Genomic DNA, 27,711 nt, shown 5'->3' with positions numbered 1-27,711 from the left:
AAAGATAAAACCTCGATTTGGAGGAGAAGCTAAGGAACGTGTACTTATGTGAAAAATCGACTGGAATAACATTTGCTCATTTTCTATGGTTTGTTTCTCTTTCTATCAATAAGTGATGAGTGGAGAAATAAAATTTTTCGGTCGACTTACTTTCCACATTTTCGAACTGACTGAGGGATTCTGTCTGGTTTTTTTACCACAAATGAGATAAGTGAGACTGTCCATAGATAGAATTTTGTCGTAGGTTGATTCTTCAATAGACGAAGAAGATGTTTAGATAATTATCCTACTAATTATCGTTGTGAAGACTAGTAAAAGTTGAGGAGAATCGTATCGTCGAATTCGATTGTTTCGTGGAGGCCTGTATTCTATTTAAGCGATATGGGCGTGATTTGTTTCTGAAGGAATGAATGAAGAATTTTAGATTCTTGCGTGGCTATTGATCAATACCTAATATTTTTGTTCCGACTTAGCAGAATATACAGGGTATCCCTGTAATCAAGGTATGATTACATAACACTCTACGTGATAAAGCAAATTGAAAATATAGAATAACACTTGCCAAACTTGTCAAATATATTTAAACTTTGTTAATTCCAGGCTACACAAGAGTAGATAATCGATATAAGGTTATTCTACGTGCAGGAATAATTACAAACTGTAGAATACAATTTTTTCATAGGATCAATTTCCGTTTCCGATAATATTAAATTCGACAATTTGATAAATGCACGTATTACATCAAATCAATTTTTAATTAAATACGTTCGAAGCCTATTTTCTTGAAAACGAGACTTTAAACGGAAGAATTGTATTCCACATTTTTGTCTAATTTTCGCATGTGGAATAATTTCCTGCTGATTGTTCACGCGCATACGAATAAGTAATTATTCAAGTTCACGTGTTGTACCAAACAAATTTTTAAATTCGATTTTATTAAAAATGAAAATTTCGTATGAAAAACTTTTATTTTATATCTTCGAGTTATTTTTTACGTAGAATCACGCATTTGTTGATTGTACTACGATAGCTGGGATACTCTGTGTTCTTAGTATTTTGAATATTTTTAAAATTTAATATTCAATTTCATTCAACATTTTTTCTTTTATCTACTTAATATAAAATAACTAAAAATTGGAAGAATGAATGATTGATTTGAAAAAATAAATTAATTTGGGAAAAATAGTTTCGGTTTAGTGTTTGCAGAAGGTTCTTGTTTATTATTCCAGTATTTTTTTGTTCGATATGATTTTAATACAGTGTTATGTATCTTATTATATAATTTCTGTGTTATAACATTTGGTCACGATGATTACTCTCGGAAACGAATGCATTTCCACCGTTTTTATTTATCCTTTCGTATTTTTCTTCTGATTACTATACGTGTTTTATTTACTCCAACAAACGAGATAAAATTTCTGGTACATTATATATGTATTACATTTATATACAGAGTATAAAAAAATAATGATCTGAAATTTTAAAAACTTACAATATTTATTAAGCGGAATAAAAGATGCTTAATCAATATTGAATCTATAATTAATTTTTTCAACAAAAACGTAATTTTATATTTTCAAACAATTTAGGTACTTACGTCTCGTGGTAATACTATTATTAAAATTTATTATATAAATCAAATTTAATAAAATTTAATAATAAAATTCACACGTAAACAGAAATATTTATCGAAATTGAAGTTTAAAGAAAGATACCACCAATTTCAATAAAATATCATAGCCAACCGTAACATTTTGTTATTTATTTCAAAGAGACGTTTGATTTGTTTTTCATTTATATTCAATATTGTGTTATCTTGTTTGACAGATATATACACATTTTCTACTTTTATAATTCAACTACGTTATTAAATAATGTAGTTGATTAAATTAATAGAATTCAGTAAACTAAGTTTGGGGGCTAAGATTATATTCTATGCTATCTACAAGTATTGATTTTAGAACCAATGTTGATTGAACATTTTTTATTCTTTTTAGTAGATATCGTAAGTTTTTAAAGTGTAAGATACTTGCTTTTTTAACATTCCTATTATACAGGATAATTCACCTAATTTTAAGTCATCAAATAACTTATAACTCTGATTTTTTATATGAAATGTGTATCATGTGACATTTCTCTGAAATGTCTTTTCTTATAACAGTCAAAATTACACGATTAATTTAATTACTCTGTATATAAATAATTAAATAATTTAAACAAGATGATAAAATATTCTTTATTCTCGTGTAGAATGAGATACTTAACGAATAATATTTCAATGTAGCTCCATATTTCCTAAAAATACGTTGTTAGAGAAACATCGCCTTTAAGCATATTTTTTACTGTCCAACGTTTTTACAATTATTTTTAATCCAAATTATTTTTATTTTGGAGAGTCATTTGCAGAATATTAAATGATTGTCAAAAACTAGAACATTTATTAAATTAAAAATATTTGAGGACCAATATTGGACTCAAAATGTCAATTACATTCTTCGTTGTGTAGAATGATTTAAATTTCGCTGTCGCTAAGAATTTTTCAAAAGCAGTTTCGGTTGAAATTGAATCGAGATCAAGATATAATTGATTATTATAAAATTGCAGCAGGATTAATTTGTTCAAAATTTTGTATTCTGTGAAAAATAATAACAACTAATAAGATAGTATCAATGTGTATACATGTCTGTTTAATGTGAAATTCTTTGATCTATTCCATTTTTGATATATTACGAAACTTTGAATTGAATGGAAGAGTTCTTTGACATCACGCTAGTATTGTCAGTAGCTTTACTATAATATTAATAATTTATACTTTTAATTTTGTTGTCAATTTCAAAATGTCGTTAGATATTTGTTCAAAAAGAAAAGTTTCGTAAAATATCGAAAATATAAATTATCAAAAAAGTATGGATGAAAAAATGAACTTATTAAAAGAAAGTAACATAACATGAATGACGATTAAAAATAATTAAAAAGTATTTAAAAAATAATTATCGATTAATTAAATAATAATTTTTTAATTTAATTAAATGTTATTTTCCAAATGAATTGGTACAAAAGATTTGAGCACTTTCTTAAAACGTGAAATTTTTACATTCTTAAGTGATATTTAATTCTCTTTTAATCAAACTACAAACCTATACGCTTACAATCAAGCTACACCTGTGCTTAGACGAATAAACCAAATTCTGTGAAAATTGTTGCCTACGTTTTATTCGATATGAATCTTGTGGTAGGAATTAGAAGGTCGATGAATTCCATGTTGTTTCTCCAAAAGTTAAACGAATTTGTAGATTATTCTGTTGGTCATTCGATATTTCTACAGATCGAGGTACCTTCTGATGCGTATTGTGCCAAAGAAGTATTAAATTAGAACAAATATACGATTATTACATTTGCAAACTACTGCACGTTATGTTTGTTTTCCTTTTTATAAGTTCTATTATATTGATTTATTGGTATTTTTTAAAATTGAGATATACGAATGATGAAGGAAAACTCGAATTTATTATTTTTAAAGTAATCAATTAAAGTAGTGTTGTAATATGTATTTTAGTAGAATTTTGTAATTGTAATTTTATAATAGTAACTTATATTTGAAAATGTCTGAGTTATGAATTATTTAAACATTCACGTAGATTTCATTTTATACTTTGCATAACCTGATATACTTCAATATAATCAAATATTTGAGAATATCGAAATATTCTATAATGAGAATTTCTAAGGTAAGTGTTATTCAAAATTAAAATATATAGATATTAATTAATATATTGTGAAATGATATTAAGAAGGAAATTGTATTTATTTGTTTTATATATGTCGGAGATGAAAGGACATCGGAGCCTTCCCTTTGGAACTTCGGGAAAATCCCTTAACACCGTAATATAGATTCTATCATAGGCGTAATTAAACAATTGCCGTCATTCGATCCGATTGTATTTGTTCGAGATTTGTGATAATGAGCTTGGGCTCGAGGCGACAACTAGTCGCCAAACGTAGTCGCGGTCAAGGGATGAACATTTTGTCTAACAAAGGTATGGAGTAATAGTATAGCTCTCCTTAAAAAGAAATAGTTGTAGCGGTACTCGATAGTAAACATTTCAACGGTTTCTGTCCTGTGGTTCGCCACACGCAAATCCTATTCTTCGAGTAAGATGATTGCCAGATGTCGATGCGTTGCCGCACTACACGTACAGCTTTCCCTCGAGGGCGGCTAGCATCTTTTTCTAACCACCAACATGGAAATTGACCAATTATCAGCAACGTCAATTTCCCTCACTTTCTGAACGAAGGCTACTATCCTCGACGAATCCGATGATCTCGTGTCCTTAGACACACCCCATCATAGTTTTCCTCCGCAGCATCATCGCGACAGAAAGTCATTCTCTCGTGAGGTCGTATTAGCGAGTTACTTAGTGTCTGTACGCTCGGTGGATATTCCGTGTTTTAACAAAGAGTCCGACTTAGATATCGTGAGCATGTTCATCTATCATCCCGTTGACCGCGGATTCTTTATTGAACCTAGGATCATTGTCATTAGTTTCTCGAGTATCTAATTACCACGGTTACTTGTCTAATTCTATAATAATCGTATTTGCACTAGTCAATGTCTTCTCTATTGCTTAACGACAACGTGTAATCCGAACGAAAATTCGTTTCACGCCCCTAACTCTGATTCTAATGTAAACCCGACATATAGAATGACATAAAAATTTCTTTCATTTCGTTTTTTTAAGGTAACTTCGGAATAAATTTGATTTTCTCTTTTGTGCGGACTGATACATTTCTTTTAGCATACTTGTATTTTTTTAAATAAACGACTCGAATATTTAGTCATTTACAAAATAATAAATAAAATAATTGTTTCGAAATATTATTTCACATGTTCAAAATACATATGTTGTAGTGGTTTTTTTCAAATAAAAATTCTCAAAGAAAATAAAACGGGTTTTAAAAATTATATTTCTATGCTTTCGTGGCATATAAATTAACAATTTCAAAATATTTTATTATATTTCAAAGAATAATGCAATCGAAGATTAATACATATAAAGTTTATTTAAAGTACTTCAAAATTAGTTTCAAAAATTAAAATAGGCTTGATTCGTAAGAAATTAATATTAAGAACATCCATGCGTAAAAAGTAACGCTCTATAATCAAGATGTTGAAGAAATAAATATTTTATTACGAATTCTCTTTCCTTTTGGATAGAGATAACTATTATTGTCCGAAATAAATACATACATATATGTCGAAATAAGTTATTTATTTGATATAAATAGTGTTTAAAAATAAAAACGAGAAGGAGAGCACTCATTGTCAGTGCAGTAGGAGAGTAACAACGTACATATTATATAGTTTTTGTTGTATGAAAAGATACTATTTAGTATTAATTATTTTCAACCTAATACAAGCTAAAGAAGTAAAATAAAATACAGATAATTGTAGAAGCTTGAAATAAACGTCAAGTCTCTTCTATAACATCTATTGATTAATTATCAATATTTATTATAATATCTTTTATGTTATTTTAAATATGTTGGTATAACTTATTTTCAATTTTAGTTATTAACAATAACTATTAGTAATTAATAAATTATTTGATAGATTTTACCGAGTCTATAACGCATAGATGTAATATGAATATGTATTGTTAAAGTAATATCCTCCTGTAAATAATGAAGAATTGAAGAAAAATAAGAAGATGGAATTTTGAATTGTAAGGTAAGTGGTAAAATCGAAGATTACTTAAATGCACACACTATTTATTTTGAATGCATAATCGTACGGTTAACATACCTGGTTTCGCGTCATTCTGGTTGATCAAAATCTTGCACCGGATATAAATCATGAGTTCGACCTCGCTTTTTAAACGGATATTTGGGGGATTAGAATCAACTATAATATAAATGTGAAGATATCCTTTACGATGTACACACAACAAACGTTCAATTACTCTTGCTTCTTTCCGACTCCTTACACGAATATAAATAATACCGACTTAAAAACTATGTTTTTTTTACGCTCTCCATTTTTTTTGTTTTATTTATTCGCCTATAGAAATTACGTCTAAGAAACTGTGGTTTAAAATCTCTGCGAGACTCTTGATTGCTAACGAGATTTTTTCTTTTACGATACCATTTTCCTCTATTTTTTCTTTTTCATTATTGTTGTTCTTCCGCAAAAATAATTATTCCGCGAATTTTATTCTACAACTTCTTTCCTCTTAAGTTTTTAAACAAATTCTTTTCTTCTTCGAATTGTTCGCTGTTCTGATTCGGATATGAATTATTTTTTCTTTAATTTATGTTATGATAAGTAAAATTGTGGCCTCGTAGTCGGAGAAAATAACGACGCTCGGAATTAAACTTGGTTTACATCAAAGAATGATAAATATTTATGCACAATGTTTTCTCGTAAGAAAATACATACGTCAGATGTTAGGAAAGATTTTTTTTTCAATTTTGGAATCAAAAAGTACAACATAATTACAAACAACAAAATAGTAGTCATTATATATTAAGCTTGGTCGAAGTATTAAGATTTTTAATTATAGAGTAAATTTTGGAATTAACGAATTATCAAATTTTCAAATCTTTTGTTTCACGAATTTTTGAATCTTTAATATTTCAAATCTTCAATTCCGAAATTTCAGGTTTTTAAATTATCAAATTGTTGAATTTCCAAGTTTTCGACTTTACAGACTTTTTACAGAGTTTTCCAAACTTTCAGGTTTCTGAACTTTCAATTTTTTTTTTATATTTTTCACTTGAGTTTTCAAAAAGATAAAAAAATAGAACGTTATGTAATAATGGAGGAAGGACATCTTAACTAGTGATAATAAATATACCTTTACATAAATAAACAAAACTTTCCTAACATCGTCTGTATCATACATAGCGCTAACAAAAATCCAGAAGTAAATATAAGATTCAAACGTGATACATGTCTATTAATGTTTACTTCCAATTTTCCTGATTTATTCGTATAACTGTGTTATATTGCCACTCATAACAAAACATTTCAAACATCTAGTTCTGACCGGATGTCTCAAAGACCTTTTCTAAATAGATAAGTTGTTCGATTTCTGCTGGTCGATAATAAAGTATTACACCAATATACCTTGGCTATCTATAATTACTTAATTATCATCGAAACGAAAACACTTCGTTACGTAAATCCCGCTAACAACATATTGAAAAATTTCTGTACCTAGTAGGTTCACTACAAAGAAATTTCATCTATGATGTCATCATGGACTACCATAGATGTTGGCGAATTTGACGCCATTTTGACTCATTGATAAATGCTTTTTGTAATCGTAACTCGCGATACAAACAAGAGATTTCTTTTATTTAAGAAAAAATTGCACACGTTCTGAGAACTATTTTATTTATCATATTAGAGACCAAAGGAATTTCCTAGTCAAGAATATCTTTTTATCTTGCGGTTGCTTTTAAGGCTCATATAGAAACATTTGAAAATTAGGAAACATGTTTCAATTTTAAAAACTTATATGGGGATTCAGATGAAACACTGATGGCAAAGTGAGAATCCACGTATACAATCGAATACCTTGATTAACTCGAACCTCTATAGTTTGGAAACCTTTATAAGATTACAATTTTTGTATATGTTCTCTTTCGCTACTGCGAGAAGCTCTAAAACTCGAAATATAAACTTATTTTACTTCGAATTATTTGTTACGCGTTTGACTGTGTTATTTTACCTCTATAACTCGAATTAGAAGAAGCCCAATCTCTGTCGCGAGTTGAATTTTACTTCTATATCGATAGGTAATATGTGTATACATATACGTACGTATCTATGTCTTGCAATGAAAAATCGTATTTTAATCTGCACTCACCGTGATTCTGATTCTTGCATATTTTCTGATTCTTTATATGCGTGCTCATCATATACAATCTGTATAACAAACTGCCATTTATTTTTCTAAACAAATAATAGATCTCTAACAGTTGAATGTGTTCTTCTTCGAACTTTTATAATTTGGAGAATATTAACCCTTAACACTTTGACTGCCACGTTGGTCATTGGTGACCAGAGCGCTTGAACTTCTTACAATTGTAAAAATTGTATGAAAATTGACAGTTAGGGTATTTTGAATATAACCGATAAATACAAGATACTTTGAAACAAAAAGTGCCCCATTGAACAATTAATTAGAATTAATTGAATATTTTAATTAGAATTTCAATAAACAAAAATGAGAATAAATCTTACATCTAACGGTGCACTGTGTTTGCATCCATATCTTTAAGGCGTAATCTACGAATATTATTATAAACACAGCTTAGAAAATAATCGTAAATACTGCTTTATAATCATATAGAGGGTGGTTGGTAATTGGTGGTACAAGCGGAAAGGCGGTGATTCTACGCGAAAAAAGAAGTCGAAAATATAGAATAAAAATTTTTTTTCATTTTTTTTTTAAATTTTTCCATCGAGACAACGATCTACAGTGAGATCCGTTATAACGAGACGTGATAAGTGCACGCGTACCGAGCGAAAATTCAAAGTCGATTTTCTCGAGAACAAAGCCTCAAACGAAAAATTTTTATTCTATATTTTCGACTTCTTTTTTCGCATAAAATCACCCCTTTTCCGCTTGTACCACCAGTTATCAACCACCCTGTATATAATTGAAGTTAGAAGTGTGCACACACATACGTAGAATGAGCAAATACTGTTTACTAATATCTTCTACACGTTCCAACAATATATTCTGGACGTTTTGCTTACGACGAAATAACGAATGCAAATAGTTTGTTGATATAAACAAAGCCTTGTTATAATATATCGCCATCAACTGTTACCAAAGCGTCACGGTGGTCATCCGTGATCATCAATAAGATAAACGGTCCATTGGGAAAGAACGTTGTCTTACATCATCAATCTATTATTATTTTGCCATTATATGTTTTGAAAAATAAAAATATTCCCGCAGCGTCCTGAGCGAAACATGTGATTTCGGTGTGGCAGTCAAAGTGTTAACTGATATCGTTAGGTCAGTGGTGTTTTTAACGGTTTGAATTAAGACACTTGATTTTAAAGTACTTCATTTCAATTTATATTCTGGATTTTTATATGATAAAGACCATTAGGAGGATTTATTATATAACATATAGAGAACACAAACTAAAATTGAATATTCTAGAATTAAGTAATCAATTCGCAAATCTAATCTCTTGTGATCAATTATGAGCCAATGATAACGATACTGTTTCAAGCTTAATCTTTGTATCTATTATGCCTCTTTTGGTGCCATTTTGGTTTGTTAAACCTCTCTTATTAGATCAGACTAAACTTTCTTATAGATCGGGCAAACCCTTCACAACTCGAAGACTTTAGGTTTTCCATTGAGATTCGAGTCATCGAGATTCCACTGTATCAACAATTACTTCCTTAAATGTTTAATACAAGATCAATTGTCCCTTTAGCATTTTTTCATTTTTCAAGATATGTTGAGATATTTAAAGCTCCCGCTTTTTACCTTTTAAGTAAAGGTATATTTGGAAAAATGCGAGACATGGATCCTATCATTAGACTGCGGATTTCTATGGAAAGTTTGAAAATGCTCAGACACATAGAACGCACATAATATGTAAAAATATACTTTCGATATAAAATATTGAAATATTTTAATTCGATATAAAATATAAAATATCGAATGTATAGCATTCTCTAATATTTATTAGGTAAAATAATATTATACCTATGTAGTTTTCATTTTGTAAATTATGTAAAAATAGAAATTTGCATAAATATCCGCAGTCCAGGCATTATAAATGAAGCCATTTATATTTTATTTTTAGAATTATGTATAACCTAAAACTTTTCTAAATGTTAGTGTATTATAATTCGTATCGTTATATTATTGTGTCCATTATTAACAAAATTCGTTTCGAAAGAGTCGACGTTTATGTGTCCATATTGTATAACAAGTGGGTATACAAATTTGCTAATGCTTTCAGTTCTACTATATGGCTTCAATTTCTTTCACACAAATTTTACTTTTATTCAATAAATTCATATTCCGCAAAATAATTTTGTTCAATCCAACTTCTTTGGTCTCTAGCATTAGAAAAAATACAACAGCTATATAGAATTGTAAAAGAGATCAAGAGATTACAATCGTTTACGGCATAAACATTACACTATTACCATAGCTGTTTTGATTGTTTTTATAATCAATACGTACTGATTATGTTAATTCCCGACTTGTTTTATTTTCTTCTTACAATATCGACGATACGCGAGTCTACGACTAAGAGACTTCTAAAGATGATCTTTCTGTAAGTCTGCTCGAGGCAAAAGTGTCCTGTTATCATGCTTTTAGGCGTGTACGAGCATTTTGAAAGTAATATTTACCAATCGATCACTTTCTCCTCGATCAATATTCACGAAGCTCGAATTTCATATCTTTCGTAGATAAGTCTCCGTTCAGAAGTATCAAGATATTTTCTGGTTTAATAAGTCTATCTGGATGTAATAATTGCTGTAAATTATTAACTACATGATTAAGAGTTTGCAAGAGTTACAAGGTGAATGTACTGAATTAGATAATCCTAATTAACAATTAATGTTCCTTTGATACAACATATTCTTGAATTTCAGAATTTATAAATCTTCAAATTTTAGAATCTCTGATTTGTTAAACATTAAAAAATTTCAAAATTTGAATATTTATGTTTTCGAATTGATAAATAAGTCTTTGGATTTTTGAATTTTCAAACTTTCAAGTCAACAAATTTTTGAGTTTCCAAATCCTTGAATTTTCGTGTTATGAAGTTTCAAACTTATGAATTTTCAAAATTTTAGCATTTCTGAAATACCAAGTACCAAGTTTTCGAATTTAGCATTCCCAAATTTTTCCAAACTCTCGAATTTTCAAATTCTCAAACTTTTAAATTTCTAGATTTTCAAATCTTCAAAGTTTTCGAATTTTCAAATGTATGATTTTTGTACGTATCTTGAGATTCTGTTACCTCCATCTGTTTTTCAAACTATATATTAATTCTTAAAGATTGTAGTAATAATTTCCCAATTATTTCCAAGATCAACCTCACGTTCTGTAAATATCTTAATACTTACGAACAGTGATATATTTCGAAAGATCGGATGAAAAATCACTTGAAGAAAAAGCAACTGAACATAATTCTTGTAATTTATACTCGTTCACGTCTAATAATTTGCAAAAACTTTCATCTCGCACAAAAGAAACTTTTTGCAAAACTTGTTCTTTTTATGCTTGATAGATCTTGTATCAGACGTGACGTTTATCATCGTCATTATTTTTTATTCTCCTTCCTCGTATGTTCTTCGAACGATTTTCAAGAGATCGCCTTTGAATTCTCAAAGGCAGTCGACGATCATCGACGACAGTTGAATCGATATTTTACTGAACGATTGCAAGAGCTGCCCTTTCATCGATTTCGAACGTCTTCTCCTTGCGTTCTCTTGTATCTAACGTTTGTAAAACTAACGTAAGTCAAAGAAGCTCAAGCCTACGGAGAGGATGTCGACACCGATGACCACCACGGTCACTGTAACCGAGGGGACCAATATTGCGCTGCCATATCTGGTGCTGGTTGACCTGGTACTGCAATCGGTACACTGACACCTGGTGATATCAGACCTGCAAGATGATTTAACGTTTATTCAATGGGTTTGTTTTATTGCTTAACACATTGTGGATCAGATATTTTATTGTTGACTATGACCAGCCATCTTTTGCGTGAAATATTTTAAAATTACTTATTTATTAATTGTTAGTAGTTAAAAATCATTGCCATGTTAGATATTTATTTTCAACAAATATTTCAAAATTATATGCGTTTTCAAAATAAAGGTAATTATAATTTTTCACGTACTAAAAGTTTCTTTAAGTATGATACTTAGCAAAACGTTCATTTCTTTTTCCATTCGTAATGCATACTATGTTGTATTTTGCGTTACAGCGGAATAACAGCTCTTGATTGATGAGGTAGAAATTGTAGATATCTTGTCAACAACTCCTAAAGGCGCGATAGAAAATAGTAGATATCTCGTTATTCTTTCGCAATGTGTTAAGATTATATACGTATCGTTAGACGTACAGTTACTCACGAAAGTATCCGCACAGTTATGGAAATCTTTCACAAATATAGTAAAACTTCGTTTATGCGAACAACTTAATGTTCTATTATTCGAACTAGGACTGAGCATAATTTCAGTTATGCAAAAATAATTATGATGAATATATTCGTAATAAACACGAATAAAACATACAAATAACTCTGTATACAAAGTAAATTCTATCGCGCGTAGTTTAACACAACGATGGAATTTTATTTACGTTATTAAATAATAATTCAAGCTATAAAATGTTTTAAGATAAGAATTTTCGAAGTATATGTGCTATATCACGGTGTAGTGAATTTGAAAAATAAAAATAAATGGGTATAAAAAGTAATCGACTTTATGAGTTGAAGATAAATTGCAAAATCCTATATTTATAATGTTTCTTTTTAAATCTAAAAAAAAATTGTCAATGTGAAACAGATGATTATAAATCGTACAATATACTCTATTGTGACAAAAAGAACAACTAGATATGTATATACCCGATATATTTAAAATATATATATTTGAAATGTTGAACATTTTTAACATCTTTCAGGTTTTTTAGTAAGATTTAGAACCGTAAGCGAATTTTATAGGTACATAATTTGTTAATTGCTAAGCCAAGGATTGTAATACCTCATTGTCTTTTTGCTCTTTAATATTATCCCGTTCAGTGATCTTAATACAATAATATCGAATCAAACTTTTCTATGTATTGTAAGGCAAGTATGTAAAATTTAAACATTACGAAATTTCTATTCATTCTGTATGTGAAAATATCAGATAATAGAAGCCAATTAAACACGGACATATAAAATCAATGATCAATCTTTTCGTTAGTACTCTTATTTTATAATTTTATAATTTTTTCCTAATTTCTAATATTTAAAATTTATTTATTAATTTATTCTTATTAATTTTTATTATTTTTTTATTAATAAAACATTAGCTTGTGAAGAATGATTATTATTAAACAAAAATATTCATAATCACGTTCAATATCATATTAATGATTAACAAGTGACCATATTCTCATCATTAGCTTACGACCTTTTCTGACCTAAAATGACCTTTTACCAGAGCTCTTTAAATTTATATCTCGTACTCTGGGCATAGAAATATATTAAAGGACATTACTAAAAAAAAAAGTCCGGTCACCTTGAAACCTACGAATCTTTGCGATAAAACTACTTTTATCACGCTATCATGAGCTATAGTATTTTTTATATATAGCTATGAAACTTTATCATTTAAGGCGTGGGGATCTATGTTAAAATATTCAGTTACATTAGAATTTTTTTAAATTGTGTTCTACCCGGAACTGCTTATGGTTTTGTCCATATTTTTAAGAAACACAATAATAACATAATAATTTAAAAAAAGATAAATAATTTGTTTCATTATAACTGTGCTTTAGTGAAGTTTTGTGAGTGTACGATAGGACTATAAAGAATAAAAAATAAGTTTTTATTTACATATTATTTACTTTTTACATATGTAATTTTCAAAGGAAGAAATGGCCACTGAAAGAATTGACCAGTATTGCCCAAAACAGCATGCATTAAAAAATTATGATAATTATTCAGTAAAGGGTGCACCTCACCGATTTCAATGATGTTGAAATATTCCCGTTTCATTTACTTATAGACATGTATAATACTGTATAATATGTACTTGTATAATATGTATAATTTGTACAATATGTATATTATGTATAATAATGTATAATAATATTCCCAAAAAGCTTCAATAAAATTTCAATTAAATTAATTTTATGATTATACTTCGTTCTGAAGTAGTCTGCCACGGTTTTGTGTAGTTTAAACTAAACTTAGCTAATTCATCTATAAGAAAAACAACCATTTTTAATACCATTTTTAATACAGGCTGTACTAAAGTAGTAAAGTAGTTCCGACAAAGCTAGCATGAAATATTTTTCGATGAATCGATTGATATATGGAATGTCGCAGTTTACTTTAATCTTCAATTTGTCAAAAATCTTAACAAATATATCTACCGCCGTTTACAAATTATTTATAGTACAAAAATATATAAAAGAAATGGTTAATTAATACATATAGTTCTAAACATAGACTGCTTTATAACTTGAAAACTGAAGCTGAGCGGAGGTTATATGTATAGGAAAAAATTGTACAGAATGTTACACTTGACAACATATTTTAAGGTTATCGAAATTGGCGAGGTGTGCCCTTTCCTGAATAATTACCAAAATTAAATCTTATAGATTACTTAGATTAATATAGTGCATCATCTTTCAAGGTACTGTATTCCTTTAAAATCCTCCAAAAATCAGAAAAGTCAGAAAAATCATATTATTAAACTTGAAATACCATATGAAGAAACTCTCTAATCTAAGAACCTCCCAAGCCACCCAAACTTGATTTAGAAGCTAACAGAGACAACAATATTCATACATATTCCAGTACATATACCGGATGATACTATTGTAGCCACGTAACGCACTTTGAACATGCCTTAAAATAAAGTGTGATTCCTTTATATTTAATTTTTAGTTATTTTGTTACATTAAAACGTTATAAATTGAAAATCGCTTTCAAACGACGTTTTATGTCGACTGGTACTCTAAACCAGTTTAAATAAACCAGTTTGCAATAATCATAATCTATTTATATAGTTCCTTCTGACTGCAACTGTTTTATCCTTGAATAGGATAGTGATAAGGATTTCTAAGCCTTAAATGCCAGTGAATGTAGTTTCAACTAAGAAACGTATATTTTCACGCGCTCCATATAGCTGAAATTTCACACAGGCAGGCAATGTGTTAAAAATAAAATGCATCGAAAAGTTATTATTTACTATTTCCATTTTGCAGATAAAAATATCATGTAACATGTTTCTTGAGTTTGTTTTAATAACCACTACAATGTATTAGGTTGTCTGAAAAGTCTCTTTCGTATTATAAGGAAATAATAGACACACAGATTTTTGTTTTATATTAGTTTATTGAATTATGCACGAACATAATAATAGAAATATGACGAAATGGATCATACTTAATTCGATAAAATAATATAAAACAGAAATTGTTGTTCATCTATTATCATCTTATAAAACGAAAGAAACTTTTCGGACAACCTAATAATAAGAAAAAACATATGTAGTCCCTTTTATAAAACCCGAGGCTATCTTGGTTTCGCTTTAAAAGTAAACGATCTTCAACTTATGTTGCTTTAAAACTTTCGTTAGATTCCGTAAAAATTTCGTTACGTAGCCGTAAATGGTTGAAAAATCGTGCGTCGCGTTAGACCGAATGCACTGTATAGATTGCAAATGCAGTTCTGTAACGATAAAAACAGCTTGGGTAACGCAGAAGCGAGTATAATCCATTACCGGGAGGTTGAATAGCGTGTTATCCGTGGTAGTCCATCGGCTAAAGTGCAAGCAGCGAGTGCAGTGAGTGCGGTAGACACTCACCGGTGGAGCTGGTGTTTTGATTGTACTGGTTCAGGCCCGCGGTATGGTATGGTTGAGTGGGGCTGCACGTGGGCCGTGCCCCGTATCCAAGATGAAGAGGCTCGTAACTCGGTGGGCGAGCCACACCACACGAGTATCCGTTGTCTCGTTGTTGAAGACACGCTCCGGGACTCGGTCCCACCGTCATGCCCACGGTCATGCCCATGGGGCCCATCCCACCGCTCGTTGATAACGATGACATGCTGCTGGTAGTGTGCTGGTTTTGCTGACTCCCACCGGACATAGTGAAACTCGGCATCGACGTCATTGGGCTGACAGGTTTTACAAAAATGTGTTAATTTTGGTAATACGATATCTGGTAGTATATGTACTAATAATAATTGCACTCGTAGGATATATGCAATTGGACTGGGAAGTTTGAAATATGTGTATGTATATTAATTTTACAATATTAATATTACGATGTAATATAATATACATATATATATTGCATATGTATATTTATATATGTTAATTTTGATAATATAATATTTGATAATGCAATGTCTCGATTATGTTTTACATTATGATAGAAAGTCGTCTACTGTGAATATATATACTAATATTTGCATTTGTCATATATGTCTGTCATTGAACCAAAAGGTTTTCCAAATATACAGAGTGGTTGGTAACTGGTGGTACAAGCGGAAAGGGGGTGATTCTACGCGAAAAAAGAAGTCGAAAATATGCAATAAAAATTTTTCGTTTGAGGTTTTGTTCTCGAGAAAATCGACTTTGAATTTTTGCTCGGTACGCGTGCGGTACGTTATAACGGATCTCACTGTAGATCGTTGTCTCGATGGAAAAATTAAAAAAAAAAAATTAAAAAAAATTGTTTATTCTATATTTCCGACTTCTTTTTCGCGTAGAATCACCCCCTTTCCGCTTGTACCGTCAGTATATATTTTAGTTTATATATTTATACACCCTGTATATATTTTAGTTTTAATAACGATATTGAATATGGATGTGTAGATAATATTTTCTTTTCTTCGAGCGGGTCGCAAAGAATTGCCATTTTTAAAAGTGTGTCTCGGCCTATACAAGTTTAGGAAGCTTTGTATTATTTAAATATCGACCTCTATTTGACACATTCGCAGCTGGCGACGTCTTTTCTGACGTTTCTACGTCATTTTTAAGTCCTCACGTTATCACCTACCGAAAACGTGATTTTATGTTTTTCCAAAATCTATGGCTGATCGAGGCTCATGTAATTCTACGAGATCTTTTTTCATATTTACAACTAGTTATATGCAGTTTATAATGAATAGGGCTTTATTACTTCTTATTACTTCTTTTTTTAGACCATTAACCCCTTAACCTACTATTTACGTTCGAAAATTTTGGTTCGAAAACGTAAACAAGCTATTATATATTATATTATATTTGGCACGATCATCCTACTACGGGCTATGCCCGTAATATTTACGTTTGGTCCGATCATCGTACTACGGGCTATGCCCGTATTTGCAGGTTAAGGGGTTAATCGCGCGATGACTAACATAGCCATAAATGAGCCATAAGGCTTATAGCGGTTCGCAAACCATTGGATGGCCCGCAGATTTTTAAAAAATTATTTTGTATCGCAATCAACAGTAATCAATTTACGGCGTTTAGCTGTGGAGTCTTGGAAATTATTAATATTTAATTAGGCGGCGCCCAATTAAAGTTCTTACGTCAGAACCGACATCTGGCAGCGAATGCGTTAACAAATCATGTTAATTCTCACCTGTATGAATCAGGCATGCTTGGTATTCCTGGATAAACGGCTGTGGGCGCGAAACCATGATGTATCCTGGGTGGAGAGGGCGGTGCTTGCGGGGGTGGTTGACTAGCCAAAATACCCGAGGCTGGCGGCGGTGTTGGATGGCCAGCGCCAACTAGACTCACACCTCCGGCGTGCTGTTGCTGTTGTTGCTGCTGCTGCGACTGTTGTTGCTGTTGCTGTTGCTGTTGTGACTGCTGGTGTTGCGGGTTGTCCCTCCGTTGCGTGCGCAATTTCTCTTCGCGCCGCCACTTCGCCCGCCGATTCGAAAACCACACCTGAGTTAGTGAACGAGAAGACAGACGAAGATACAGGTCAATCGCTAGGCTACAGGTTCCGCTTAATTTCGGTCGTCCGGAGTATTTTTTTACTGTTTTATATTTTTTTGCGCGATATTCTAAAGATGACGCGAACTCGATAGTAGGGAGTTGGCAAATTGGAAGTTTGGGATATATACAGTGCATTCTTTGGTATTTACTGTGGCTACAAAAAGTATTCACATATATCCTTATTTTCCAATGAAGCGTTTTGTTATCAGGTTCTACGTTTCAGTCTCATAGTATCAAATATTTGTCACATGAGAGTACTACTAAATGATACGAAATCTAATATACTTGGATTTAATTAATTGGTATGCAAACTCTATAATAAATACTACATATATGTGAATTCTATGTTATGTAGATTCATGCCTCTTGGAAGTGTGTTCTAAGTGTTGAATTATTGAGTTATTAGAAAATGAAGAATTACGGGTGATTCTGTATAGATTTTTGTAACATGTTGTTACAAGAACTTAATAGTCACAATGTGCAACGTCAAAGCTAATGCGTATCATGGTAAAAATTGGGAAAATGACCGCTTTCTCGATATTTAATAATTTAATTTTTATCGATATTTGGAATATTGACTAAATACAGAAAGCGGTCAGACGTTTTTGGAACTTCCCATAAAGTGGACATCTCGAAACAATTGCCTCAAAAATATTTCATATTGCACACAAAGTATATCCTTTCAGTTGATCGCTGCGAATATCTCCAAAATCATTCGTGATACGGAAAAATGTTCTGAACAAAAGTTAAATAATTCTTATGTGGGCATAATTTAATGTTAGTAGTTGTTCTTGCGACACAACTTTATTTTTTTTAATGAAACCATATATCTTTTAATACATTAGCGGAGAAATATATATGTCGGAGATGAAAGGACACCGGAACCTTCCCTTTGGAATTTTGGGACAATCCCTTAACACTTTAATCTAGATTTTATCATAGCCGTAATTAAGTAATTGTCGTCATTCAATCCGATTGTATTTGTTCGAGATTTGTGATAATGAGCTTGGGCTCGAGGCGACAACCAGTCGCCGAACGTAGCCGCGGTCAAGGGATGAACGTTTTGTCTAACAAAGGTACGGAGTAATAGTATAGCTCTCCTTAAAAAGAAATAGTTGTAGCGGCATTCGACAGTAAACATTCCAACGGTTTCTGTCCCGTGGTTTGCCACACGCATATCCTATTTTTCGGGTAAGATAATTACCAGATGTCGACGCATCTTCACAGTACATGTTCAGTTAGCCTGAGGATCCGTTACAAATCTTAAGATTTAGTTAACTAAAGTCTTTCAAACAGACAAACAGTCTTTGTCTCAACTACGGGAAGATAGGAGAAATCTATTTTTCTCACAAACGACGCTTTCCGCTAGCAACTTTCCCTCAAGGGCGGCTAGCATCTTTCTCCAACCACCAACATGGAAACTGACCAATTAACAGCAACGTCAATTTCTCTCACTTTCCGAACGAAGGCTTTCCTCGACGAATCAGAGGATCTCGTGTCCTTAGACGCACCCCATATAGTTTCCCTCTGCAGCATCATCGCGACGGAAAGTCATTCTCTCGTGAGGTCACATTAGCGAGTTACATAGCGTTTTTATGCTCGGTGGATATTCTATGTTTTAACAAAGAGTTAGTTTAGTAATACTTGTACCGTAGACAAGCAAGCCGAGTACAACTTGGGCTTTGGAAGAAAGCGCATTCTAGGATCATTGTCATTAGCTTCTCGAGTGTCTAATTACCACGGTTACTTGTCAAATTTTGTAATAATCATATTTGCACTAGTAAATATCTCCTCTATTGCATAACAATAATGTCATGTCCAAATGAAGATTCGTTTCACGCCCCTAACCCTAATCATAATGTGAACCCGACATGTATATATTGTAAAAACTAATAGTTTTTCGACGTAAATAGATAAATTACTTTTTAGAAAGAATACCAAGATAGGCCGATTGATGTATTAAAAGATGTATGGTTTCATTAAAATAAATAAAGTTGATCTGTATGTTTCTACCTACGGAAATACTACTTCACATTACCATATGTCTCCCTCGAAACCATTTAATTTCTGTTTGCAATATTTTCCGATGTCATGAATAGTTTCAGAGATATTCGGAGGAATCGATTTAAACGGGACAGTTTGTAATTATACGGTAATAATGTAAACAAATAAGCGTAATTGAGGAAGAAAGCCGATTCCACAACAGCCTATTAGATGTAGGATTTCTGTGCTTATAGTCTTACAGCCTGCAAATTGAAATACATTAGGAATTTTAACATATTAGTAGTGCCGATATTTAATTTTTAATATGGTATTATAAAATATGTTTACCGCTTCGTTTTTTATATAAGTTACAAAACAATTATGAATATTATGGTAGTCAAAATTAGTTTTGCTTCCTAAAAGTAAAAATATGTAAGTAGGTATGTTTTGTTTATAAAAGCATAATATTCTTTCTTTTGTGTAATAGTATAGGAGAATGGTTATCACAAGAAATATAAATATATAGCGATTATTCAGTAATTTAGTAGATTAGTTGTCAAACAAGTAAATCACTAATGTAGAATTCATCAGGGACTATAAGGATAATTTTTTTAGATGAAAAAACCTATTATTTTCAATGAGGTATTAAAGATATCGACATATAGGAATTAGTATTACAACTACTAAACCAGTAAATACGATTGGTATGTTTTTCTACGTTTACAATTACTAAAATCATGCAAGTGTTTATTTTTTTTAATTTTGTTCAAAATTTATCGTAAACTGAAAAATTATATAAACGATGGAATTTGCAAAAGAAGCTGGACAAGATTTCATTCGAATTTTGTTTTCTACTTATAACTAATAGCGTTGTGTCTGCGTGTATGATTAGGTACGCATGCTGTGTAACTATACAATAACTATATTATATTTAGTATTTTAAAGGTTTAATAGTAAGCGATTAAGGGATGAAGAATTCGTTGCTTCATTAAAAGAAATTCTTTATATTATAATGGTAGGCGATTCACCTTTGAAATTTGAAAACGAATAATAAAAAATAAAAGTATTAGAAAAAAAAATCATTGTAATCAATTATACTTGAAAACTTATTTAATGTACTGTGACTCCCATTAATATTCGACATTTATTAGTTTATTATTTCTTATTTAGAAAAGATATGTATATTAGATGAAATATGTTTCTATCAACTATAATATTTGTTTTAATATATTAAAATATAGATAACTAGTTAATTATTAGAAATAAATATTTATAATAATAATGTTCTGAAAATCATGGTGCCTGAACATTAATCCAAGTCACTGTACGTAGTTAGAGAATATATGTATGTAGTCACCTGTATTCGAGCTTCCGGTAAACCAATCTTTCCAGCAAGTCTTTCCCTGGCGAAAACGTCTGGATAATGCGTTCTCTCAAATTCCTTCTCGAGAGCATCGATTTGCTCGTTACTGAAGCTTGTACGATTCCTTTGAAGCTTCCTTTTTAAGCGAAGACGCGCCTGATCGTCGTCCGTGCCTCCGGATACACTTCCGGCGTTGCTGTTGTCACCTCCACTGTTCGTTTCGTCCGAATGTGCACCACCCTCCAGTTCTGCAACTATAAAATAAGTTAACAATTTATGAGTTATCTTTTAACATTTATTATACATTTAAGATGGTTGTTCATGCTGTATATTAATCTTTTACTAAATGCATATACGTCTGCAACAAATGTCTTGCAATTTCTATATATGTACATTATCAGATTGGTTGAAAAACCAGTATAATCATGACAGTCGTGTCTCATTACAGTTCTAAATGTTTTGCGTAACACGTACAATATACATGTATATAAATGTTTTTTATGGTATATGTGAAAATACTTTCGCGAGTCACTGTTGATATTACATTGGACGGTTACAAAAGTTTGGTTTGTTACGAATTCCTATCAAATATTAAAATGTCCATTTTACAATTGTGATTTTAAGTTGGATTAGTGATATACATATTATGTTCTTTCATTTTTTAATAAGTTCTATCTGTTATTTTATTGACAGATATACCTAGTATAATATTCAGATTACCCGAATAAAAGCGTTTTAAATTGGCAAAGGGACAATTAAAATAATATAAATTAAACAATTTGACATGAAAAGAGATAGTTAGATAAAGTAAATGTTGTATTTCTATATCTAACGGGATAATTAGCAGAAGAGAGGAATTTATGAATTAACAATATACGATATCGAAGTTTTGAGATTAACTCATAATTGTTAATAATTGAATATATCCAGATGATAAGAAGAAATTACTGTATCAATTAATTATTCATATTATAGTTCCCTGTTAAAATATGTACGTAAAGGTTTATTATAATAATTTATTGGTTTATAATTATTGGTCCTTCCGTTACACGTATGTTTTTTAAAGGTTATCCGCATAAAGTGTTTCATTTCAAGCCGAATACATATAAATTGTATAAAAGCACAAATGAGACAGCAAACGAATTACGAAGTTATTCACTGATGTAAAATAATTGGAACCAATGGTGTTCATTTTGATTAAAATTTTATATCCATTGATTCTTGTATAATTGTAATTTCATTTTCTATGACATGTTCTTCGAAAAGGATTAAAAAATCAAAAAAATTTCATCAACGATTCAAAATTATGAAACTTAACTTAAAAATACCTATAACTTTACCTTAATCATACTAATAATTTATATAATTAATTGATTTAAAATAGATTTCCAGAGAAAATTAGGTTCAATGTTAAATTGAGAAATTTAAAAATAAAATTTATCGCTATTTGTCTCCTACTGCAAAGGAAGTTTACAGAATAAAATATACCAATAAAATATTATTTACTATATACCATACATTATATATTATAAATATATTTACTATATATAACAATGCAGCGGATTAACTAATAATATTACTAATTTATAATAATCTGATAACACTTCCAATCTAGTTTCTATGCAGGTATATTTCTCCATATCAAAATTTTCAACTTCCCTGGTAAAAAAATAATCGCGAATCATGCGAAATCCTCTCTAAATCGATCTCCAAACCCTATCGATCTCATACAACGTCGCGAGTTTTTACTGACCCTCTCCCTCTTCGTTCCGTCTTTTTCGAGGGTCGTCGACAGAGGCCTTCGTCAGTTTTCTTATATAAATATCCACGTGCGTGCACGGTCTCGTGCATGTATACGTGCATGTAGAAACGCGAGGGGGAGGATTCGAGGGAAAGGAGGCGTTGCTGGGCGAACCTTATCGTCGGTTTCTGGGTGAGCGCGTCGAGGCGTCACTGGGTTTTGGCTCGACGACGAGAACTGCCTGGGGGTTGCACTGGGGGGAGGGTGGGGGAGCTGGTGGAATGGCTGGCTAGGGAAAGAGGGACGCACGATAAGACGCCGAGCGTCCCGACGCCAGTGTCCCTGTTCTCCCTTGCACGATACGCCTCTGTCATCCGTGCAAAGTGCCATCTTCTCTCTCTCTCTGTCTTCTTCTTCTTCCCTTTACTCTTCCAGTTCTGCTATTCTTTTTGCTTCCCCTTTTTATCTCTGGCTTCTATCTTTCACCTTCTTGCTTTAATTTTCATCTTCGTCGTAGTCTCTTCTTTGTTTCACTTCTTGGGACGATAATCTTCACTTTGGAGTCTTTGCTTTGGAGTCTTCGACGCGTTAATGGAAACCTGATAACAACTTCTCGATAGGGTCGAGCTACCCGTTTCTGTCGAGCCTTGCCGCTTCTTTTCCGACACTTACTGTCTGAGTTAGGTCTTTCTTCGCTTATTTTGGGAGTCTGCTGTATCGTTTTGTATCGTGGATTAGGCAGATGCTAATTCATCGTTGGCTAAAGACGTATTAATACGTTTTATCTTAGAATTAACAATAGATATTGTAATCGCTGTAATACGTCTATTGGAAGATCCTATTCTACATTCTACTTTAACTTGAAATTTTTAACTTATTAGTTACTACATATGATTATAAAAAATGACTATGTGAAATCATATGTAAAGTTGATGCATTATTGGTTAAAACCGGAATTTTAGTAACTGTTTTATGTTGTAACAGATTAAGAGCACTTTTAGTTAGTATGATTATGAAGACCATATAGGAAAGATGTGGTAAAGATATAGTAAATTTGAGTGCTATGCTTGAAATATTGAATTCTATTTTTATTTTAAATTCACCATTGAATAAATTGTATTTAATTGAATTTAATAAATCCAATTTTGGCTGGATAATTTATTTTATAAATGAAAAGGTTACAAAATTCGAAATACAGTTCTTTATTGATTTCTCATACTTAAACCAAACACATTGACAAACGTGTTATCTTCTTTTCAAAATCATCAAACGAAACGTTCGTTTCTTCTCCACCTTATTATTTATTTATTAAATATTATAACGAATACTATACGATAAATATTTTATATATTTTTGCCCATTACGTGCATTTTATATATTTCTGCACCTTCAAATTTCCTATAGATACAAAAAAATCTACAGTTTAGTGATGTATTACCATTTGCCTAAGAAGGACGATGGTTTTCATAATGATATCGTCGAGGAAGTGAGAGAACTCGAGAGATAATCCGTAGTCTCCCCTTTCATGGATGCGGTTAAGGTTCATCGTGGAAGCTGGCAGGGAGCCACGTTTCTAGTACTAAACTTCTCGTGAAATCGGAGGGCTGTTACACCAAGTTTCCACTACAGGATGTAGAATCCAGAACAATGTGGAACTTCCTCTTCCTCTTGCTTCTTTCGTCTTCTATCCTTCGCTCGTTGTCTGTAGCTTCCGCCTCCGGTTAGTTCTACTTTTCGCCTGTCGTTCTCCCTTCTCTCCTCTCTCCTCTTCTCTTCGTCGTTTTTTCCACCTCTCACAGTTTACACTTCGTTTGCCCTAGTTTTTCTCGTTTTTGTTTCACTGATTGTTTCTTTCGATTTTTCTACGCTCTTTTCTCTTTTTCAGGCTATTTTGCGTTTACTTTTACGAATTTTAAGTTTCGTTTCGTTGGTCTTATTCTTCTTTTTTCAATGTATGGTCGTTTTGGTAAGATTGCTTTTTAAAGTAAGTTTTTGTCATTGATGTATTTAATGGAGATTGTTGTATTTTAGTTTATACATATTATTTTTCATTAAGCATCGATGTAAATTCCGACTATTATTTCTTTTTATTGGAAGTATTTAACAAAAACTTGCATTTATTCTACATTTAATAGTGAACAGAATGTATGAAGAAAAGAAACACTACATATATCAAACTAGAAAAGAAAGAAAAAAGAGGAAAATATATTTATGAAAAATTGATGAACAATTTACGTACATAAAAGAAAGCGGAAAATTCAAACATCCCACAACATTTTAAATATTAATACAAATTACTATTATTTTCCCTTCAAATGTTAATATAAATTGCTACTGGTCGTTGATGACCAATTATTATTGATAGTGCAAAGCAAATATAAAAGCTGAAAACAATCGAAGTTGAAGCAATTTGAAAAATTAATATTCAAAGTCAGTTTTAGTGAAAACAATCTCGAAATAAATCACTCTTCTAAGATGAATCTGAACATATTTCAAAGTAAAACGTTCCAAGCTTCTTTTCCGTGTAGATATATTTATTACATTTGTAATATGTAAGCAAATTATACTACATAATTTTAGCGACTATTATTAATAAAGAAAAATCGCATAATATCACAAGGAAATTCAATTTTAAGATTATATTGACTTTAGATGTTTCGTTTGTTAGTCTCGAAAAAATTTGTTCCAATTACTTAAGTCATTCAACATCGAGATACTATATTGCGTTAACATTAAGCTTTCAAAACACCTTATATACACATATTTACATGCATACATATATATATTCATTATTATAGCAAAGTTATATATAATACATATATATAACTTTGTTGAGTTATATATAATATAAATAATTTAACACAAATTCAATAGAAATAAATTTTTGTTATTTTTCATCTTTTTCGATTAATAATTTAAAACTCATTAAGTATATAATACGTATATAATAATTTAACATCTAAAGTCTATTTGAAAATATCAGTATATGTATAATATATTTGAAATATTATCAATGAGATATTATAATCTTGAATGTGTTAATTTACTTTCGTAAAGTTTTCTGTTAATATTAATATTTGTGAATTTTCAAAAATAATATGTACATAGTATTAAAATTAAAAGAATGCTGATGCTTTAGCAGAAACGTGAAAATGAAGTCGGCCATCGCGCTTGAGCGAGCTTGAACTCGGGTTGGTGGATAATACGTTGAACGACGATATGAGAGATTTGGTTGGGGCGAAAGACCAAGGACGAGAGTAAGAGTAAGAGAAACTGAATGGCTAGAAGGGATTCCCCTCCAACGATACATTCTCCTCTCGCTTCCAACATCTGTTGCGATCCTTCCGTTTTTTCCCCGACATCTCTTGAGAAATTACAAAAGACTGATCCTTTTATGATAGAAAATATCTCACTTGGTATGAAACGATTACGAAAAGTGAAAAATGTAATTTTATACTTTGTACATTTACATTTTTATATATTTAACCCTTCTAGCTCGAATATAATTTCACATTTAGCCATAAATTTCACATTTTAACCTTTATTATCTGTAACATAATTTGTATTTTTGTATTTTTACATCATTTAACATTATTTCTATATTATTTAAATTCACGTACATATTATTTTAATATCTGTTGCTTATGATTAAACAGTCGAAATTATGTATTTGTTATATCTGATACTAAAAATACAAGAAATCTCGAGGGTCAAGAAATAATTTTATCCATTTCAAACGAAAAGTGTTCAGCCCTGATTATTGCTCTTCGTGTACCTATGATCGTCGATTTTTCAACAGCTGATCGATTTTTGATCGAAACAATACTACTTTGATCGCTTTTACGTAACAATAACTATAGCTTCAACGATACGTAACTCACTCGTGATCAATTGTTATATTTAAATCGGATCAATGTGTGAGATCTTGATGGTTGAACGGGAGGTCTTTTTCATTATGGAATTGATCGATGGTCAATGATTGGTAAAGTGGCAAACGCTATTTACAAGTGGCGCGGTTGTTTCGTCGAAACGTTTTTGATACGCTTGGGTTAGTCTTGTGTTGTTTGGCTTCTTTGTTGGGTAATTGTTGCTGTTTAAGCGTGGTTAAGCAACGAGAGGTGGGTTTCTGCGAACTTTCGGATGCAGGTTTCATGTATTTGTGAATTTTATGCGTTTTAAAACAGTATCTAAAAGATAAGATACAAATAATGTTAACTAGTGTAAAAACACAAATAGGTAGAAAATACAATACTTGAAAAGAAAGGCAGTGTATTAAAAAATATTTAGGTAAGACTAAAAATCGAAATATAAAAGAAGAATGGTATGTCTGAAACGAAATAAAAATTGATTTCAATAATGCCCAATCCCGCCAGAAATGATTTCTTTTTGTCTCCTAAATTCTGAAGAGTCTCTCGAAGAAGCAGAAAGGCACGCGTACGGTACCATACAGAACTTCAACCTCAGACCATAGAGAAAAATAGTTCCTTTGTTGTTACACCCTTCCATCCAGCTCTTCTGATGATCGTTCACGCATTTCCAATCTTCTCGAGGACTTCTCGTGTTACGAGAAATAATAAACTGTACACTAGCCACGAGTGGCATATTCGTGGTTGCCATTGTAGCAGCCGTGGTTCGTTCGAGTACGATAGAAAAATTCCAGGGGCGAAGTGGCGACGTTTAGCTAAGTGCACCGACGACCATTATCGGCGTTAATAATGCCGTTCGCCACTCGTGTGCTCGCGGCCATTACCCAGCCAGCTTTTTCTTTTCACCGATGCTGCTCCGGACTGGCTGCGTGACTTTATAGCTTGAGTTTCTCGATTTTCGAGTTAGGGACGATGTTTTAACGGTCTCGCGAACGAGACCGTAGAAATCTACAGCTTTACGAGCTCTCATTATTCTTCA

The 27,711-nt window shown here is 31.3% G+C and overlaps 2 protein-coding genes across 5 annotated transcripts in view; one reads left to right on the top strand and one right to left on the bottom strand.

Annotated features, from left to right (window-relative positions):
• The window catches only part of LOC126867247 (zinc finger CCCH domain-containing protein 11A-like), a 15,442-nt gene extending 11,839 nt beyond the window's left edge, over positions 1-3,603 (top strand). For both annotated transcript variants that reach the window (XM_050621505.1, XM_050621504.1), the window contains exon 6: positions 1-3,603. This exon is cut by the window's left edge and continues 899 nt beyond it. In XM_050621505.1, the coding sequence (XP_050477462.1) occupies positions 1-33 (33 nt within the window). In that variant the 3' untranslated portion in view covers positions 34-3,603.
• Positions 3,604-10,549: 6,946 nt separating this feature from the next.
• The window catches only part of LOC126867245 (paired box protein Pax-6-like), a 154,924-nt gene continuing 137,762 nt past the window's right edge, over positions 10,550-27,711 (bottom strand). The window contains exons 7-10 of one of the 3 annotated variants that reach the window (XM_050621497.1): positions 21,060-21,319; positions 17,355-17,641; positions 15,587-15,897; positions 10,550-11,663 (exon numbers count right to left, since the gene is read on the bottom strand). In XM_050621497.1, the coding sequence (XP_050477454.1) occupies positions 11,569-11,663; positions 15,587-15,897; positions 17,355-17,641; positions 21,060-21,319 (953 nt within the window). In that variant the 3' untranslated portion in view covers positions 10,550-11,568. Of the gene's footprint in view, positions 11,664-15,502; positions 15,898-17,354; positions 17,669-21,059; positions 21,320-27,711 lie in introns of all 3 variants that reach the window. The other 2 variants (XM_050621498.1, XM_050621496.1) reach the window with 2 other exon arrangements.

This window comes from Bombus huntii, chromosome 7 (genome assembly GCF_024542735.1).
Source record: "Bombus huntii isolate Logan2020A chromosome 7, iyBomHunt1.1, whole genome shotgun sequence".
In the NCBI taxonomy this organism is placed as follows: domain Eukaryota; kingdom Metazoa; phylum Arthropoda; class Insecta; order Hymenoptera; family Apidae; genus Bombus; species Bombus huntii.
The sequence above is the reverse complement of the archived record's forward strand: the minus strand, read 5'-3'. Positions and strand labels throughout refer to the sequence as shown.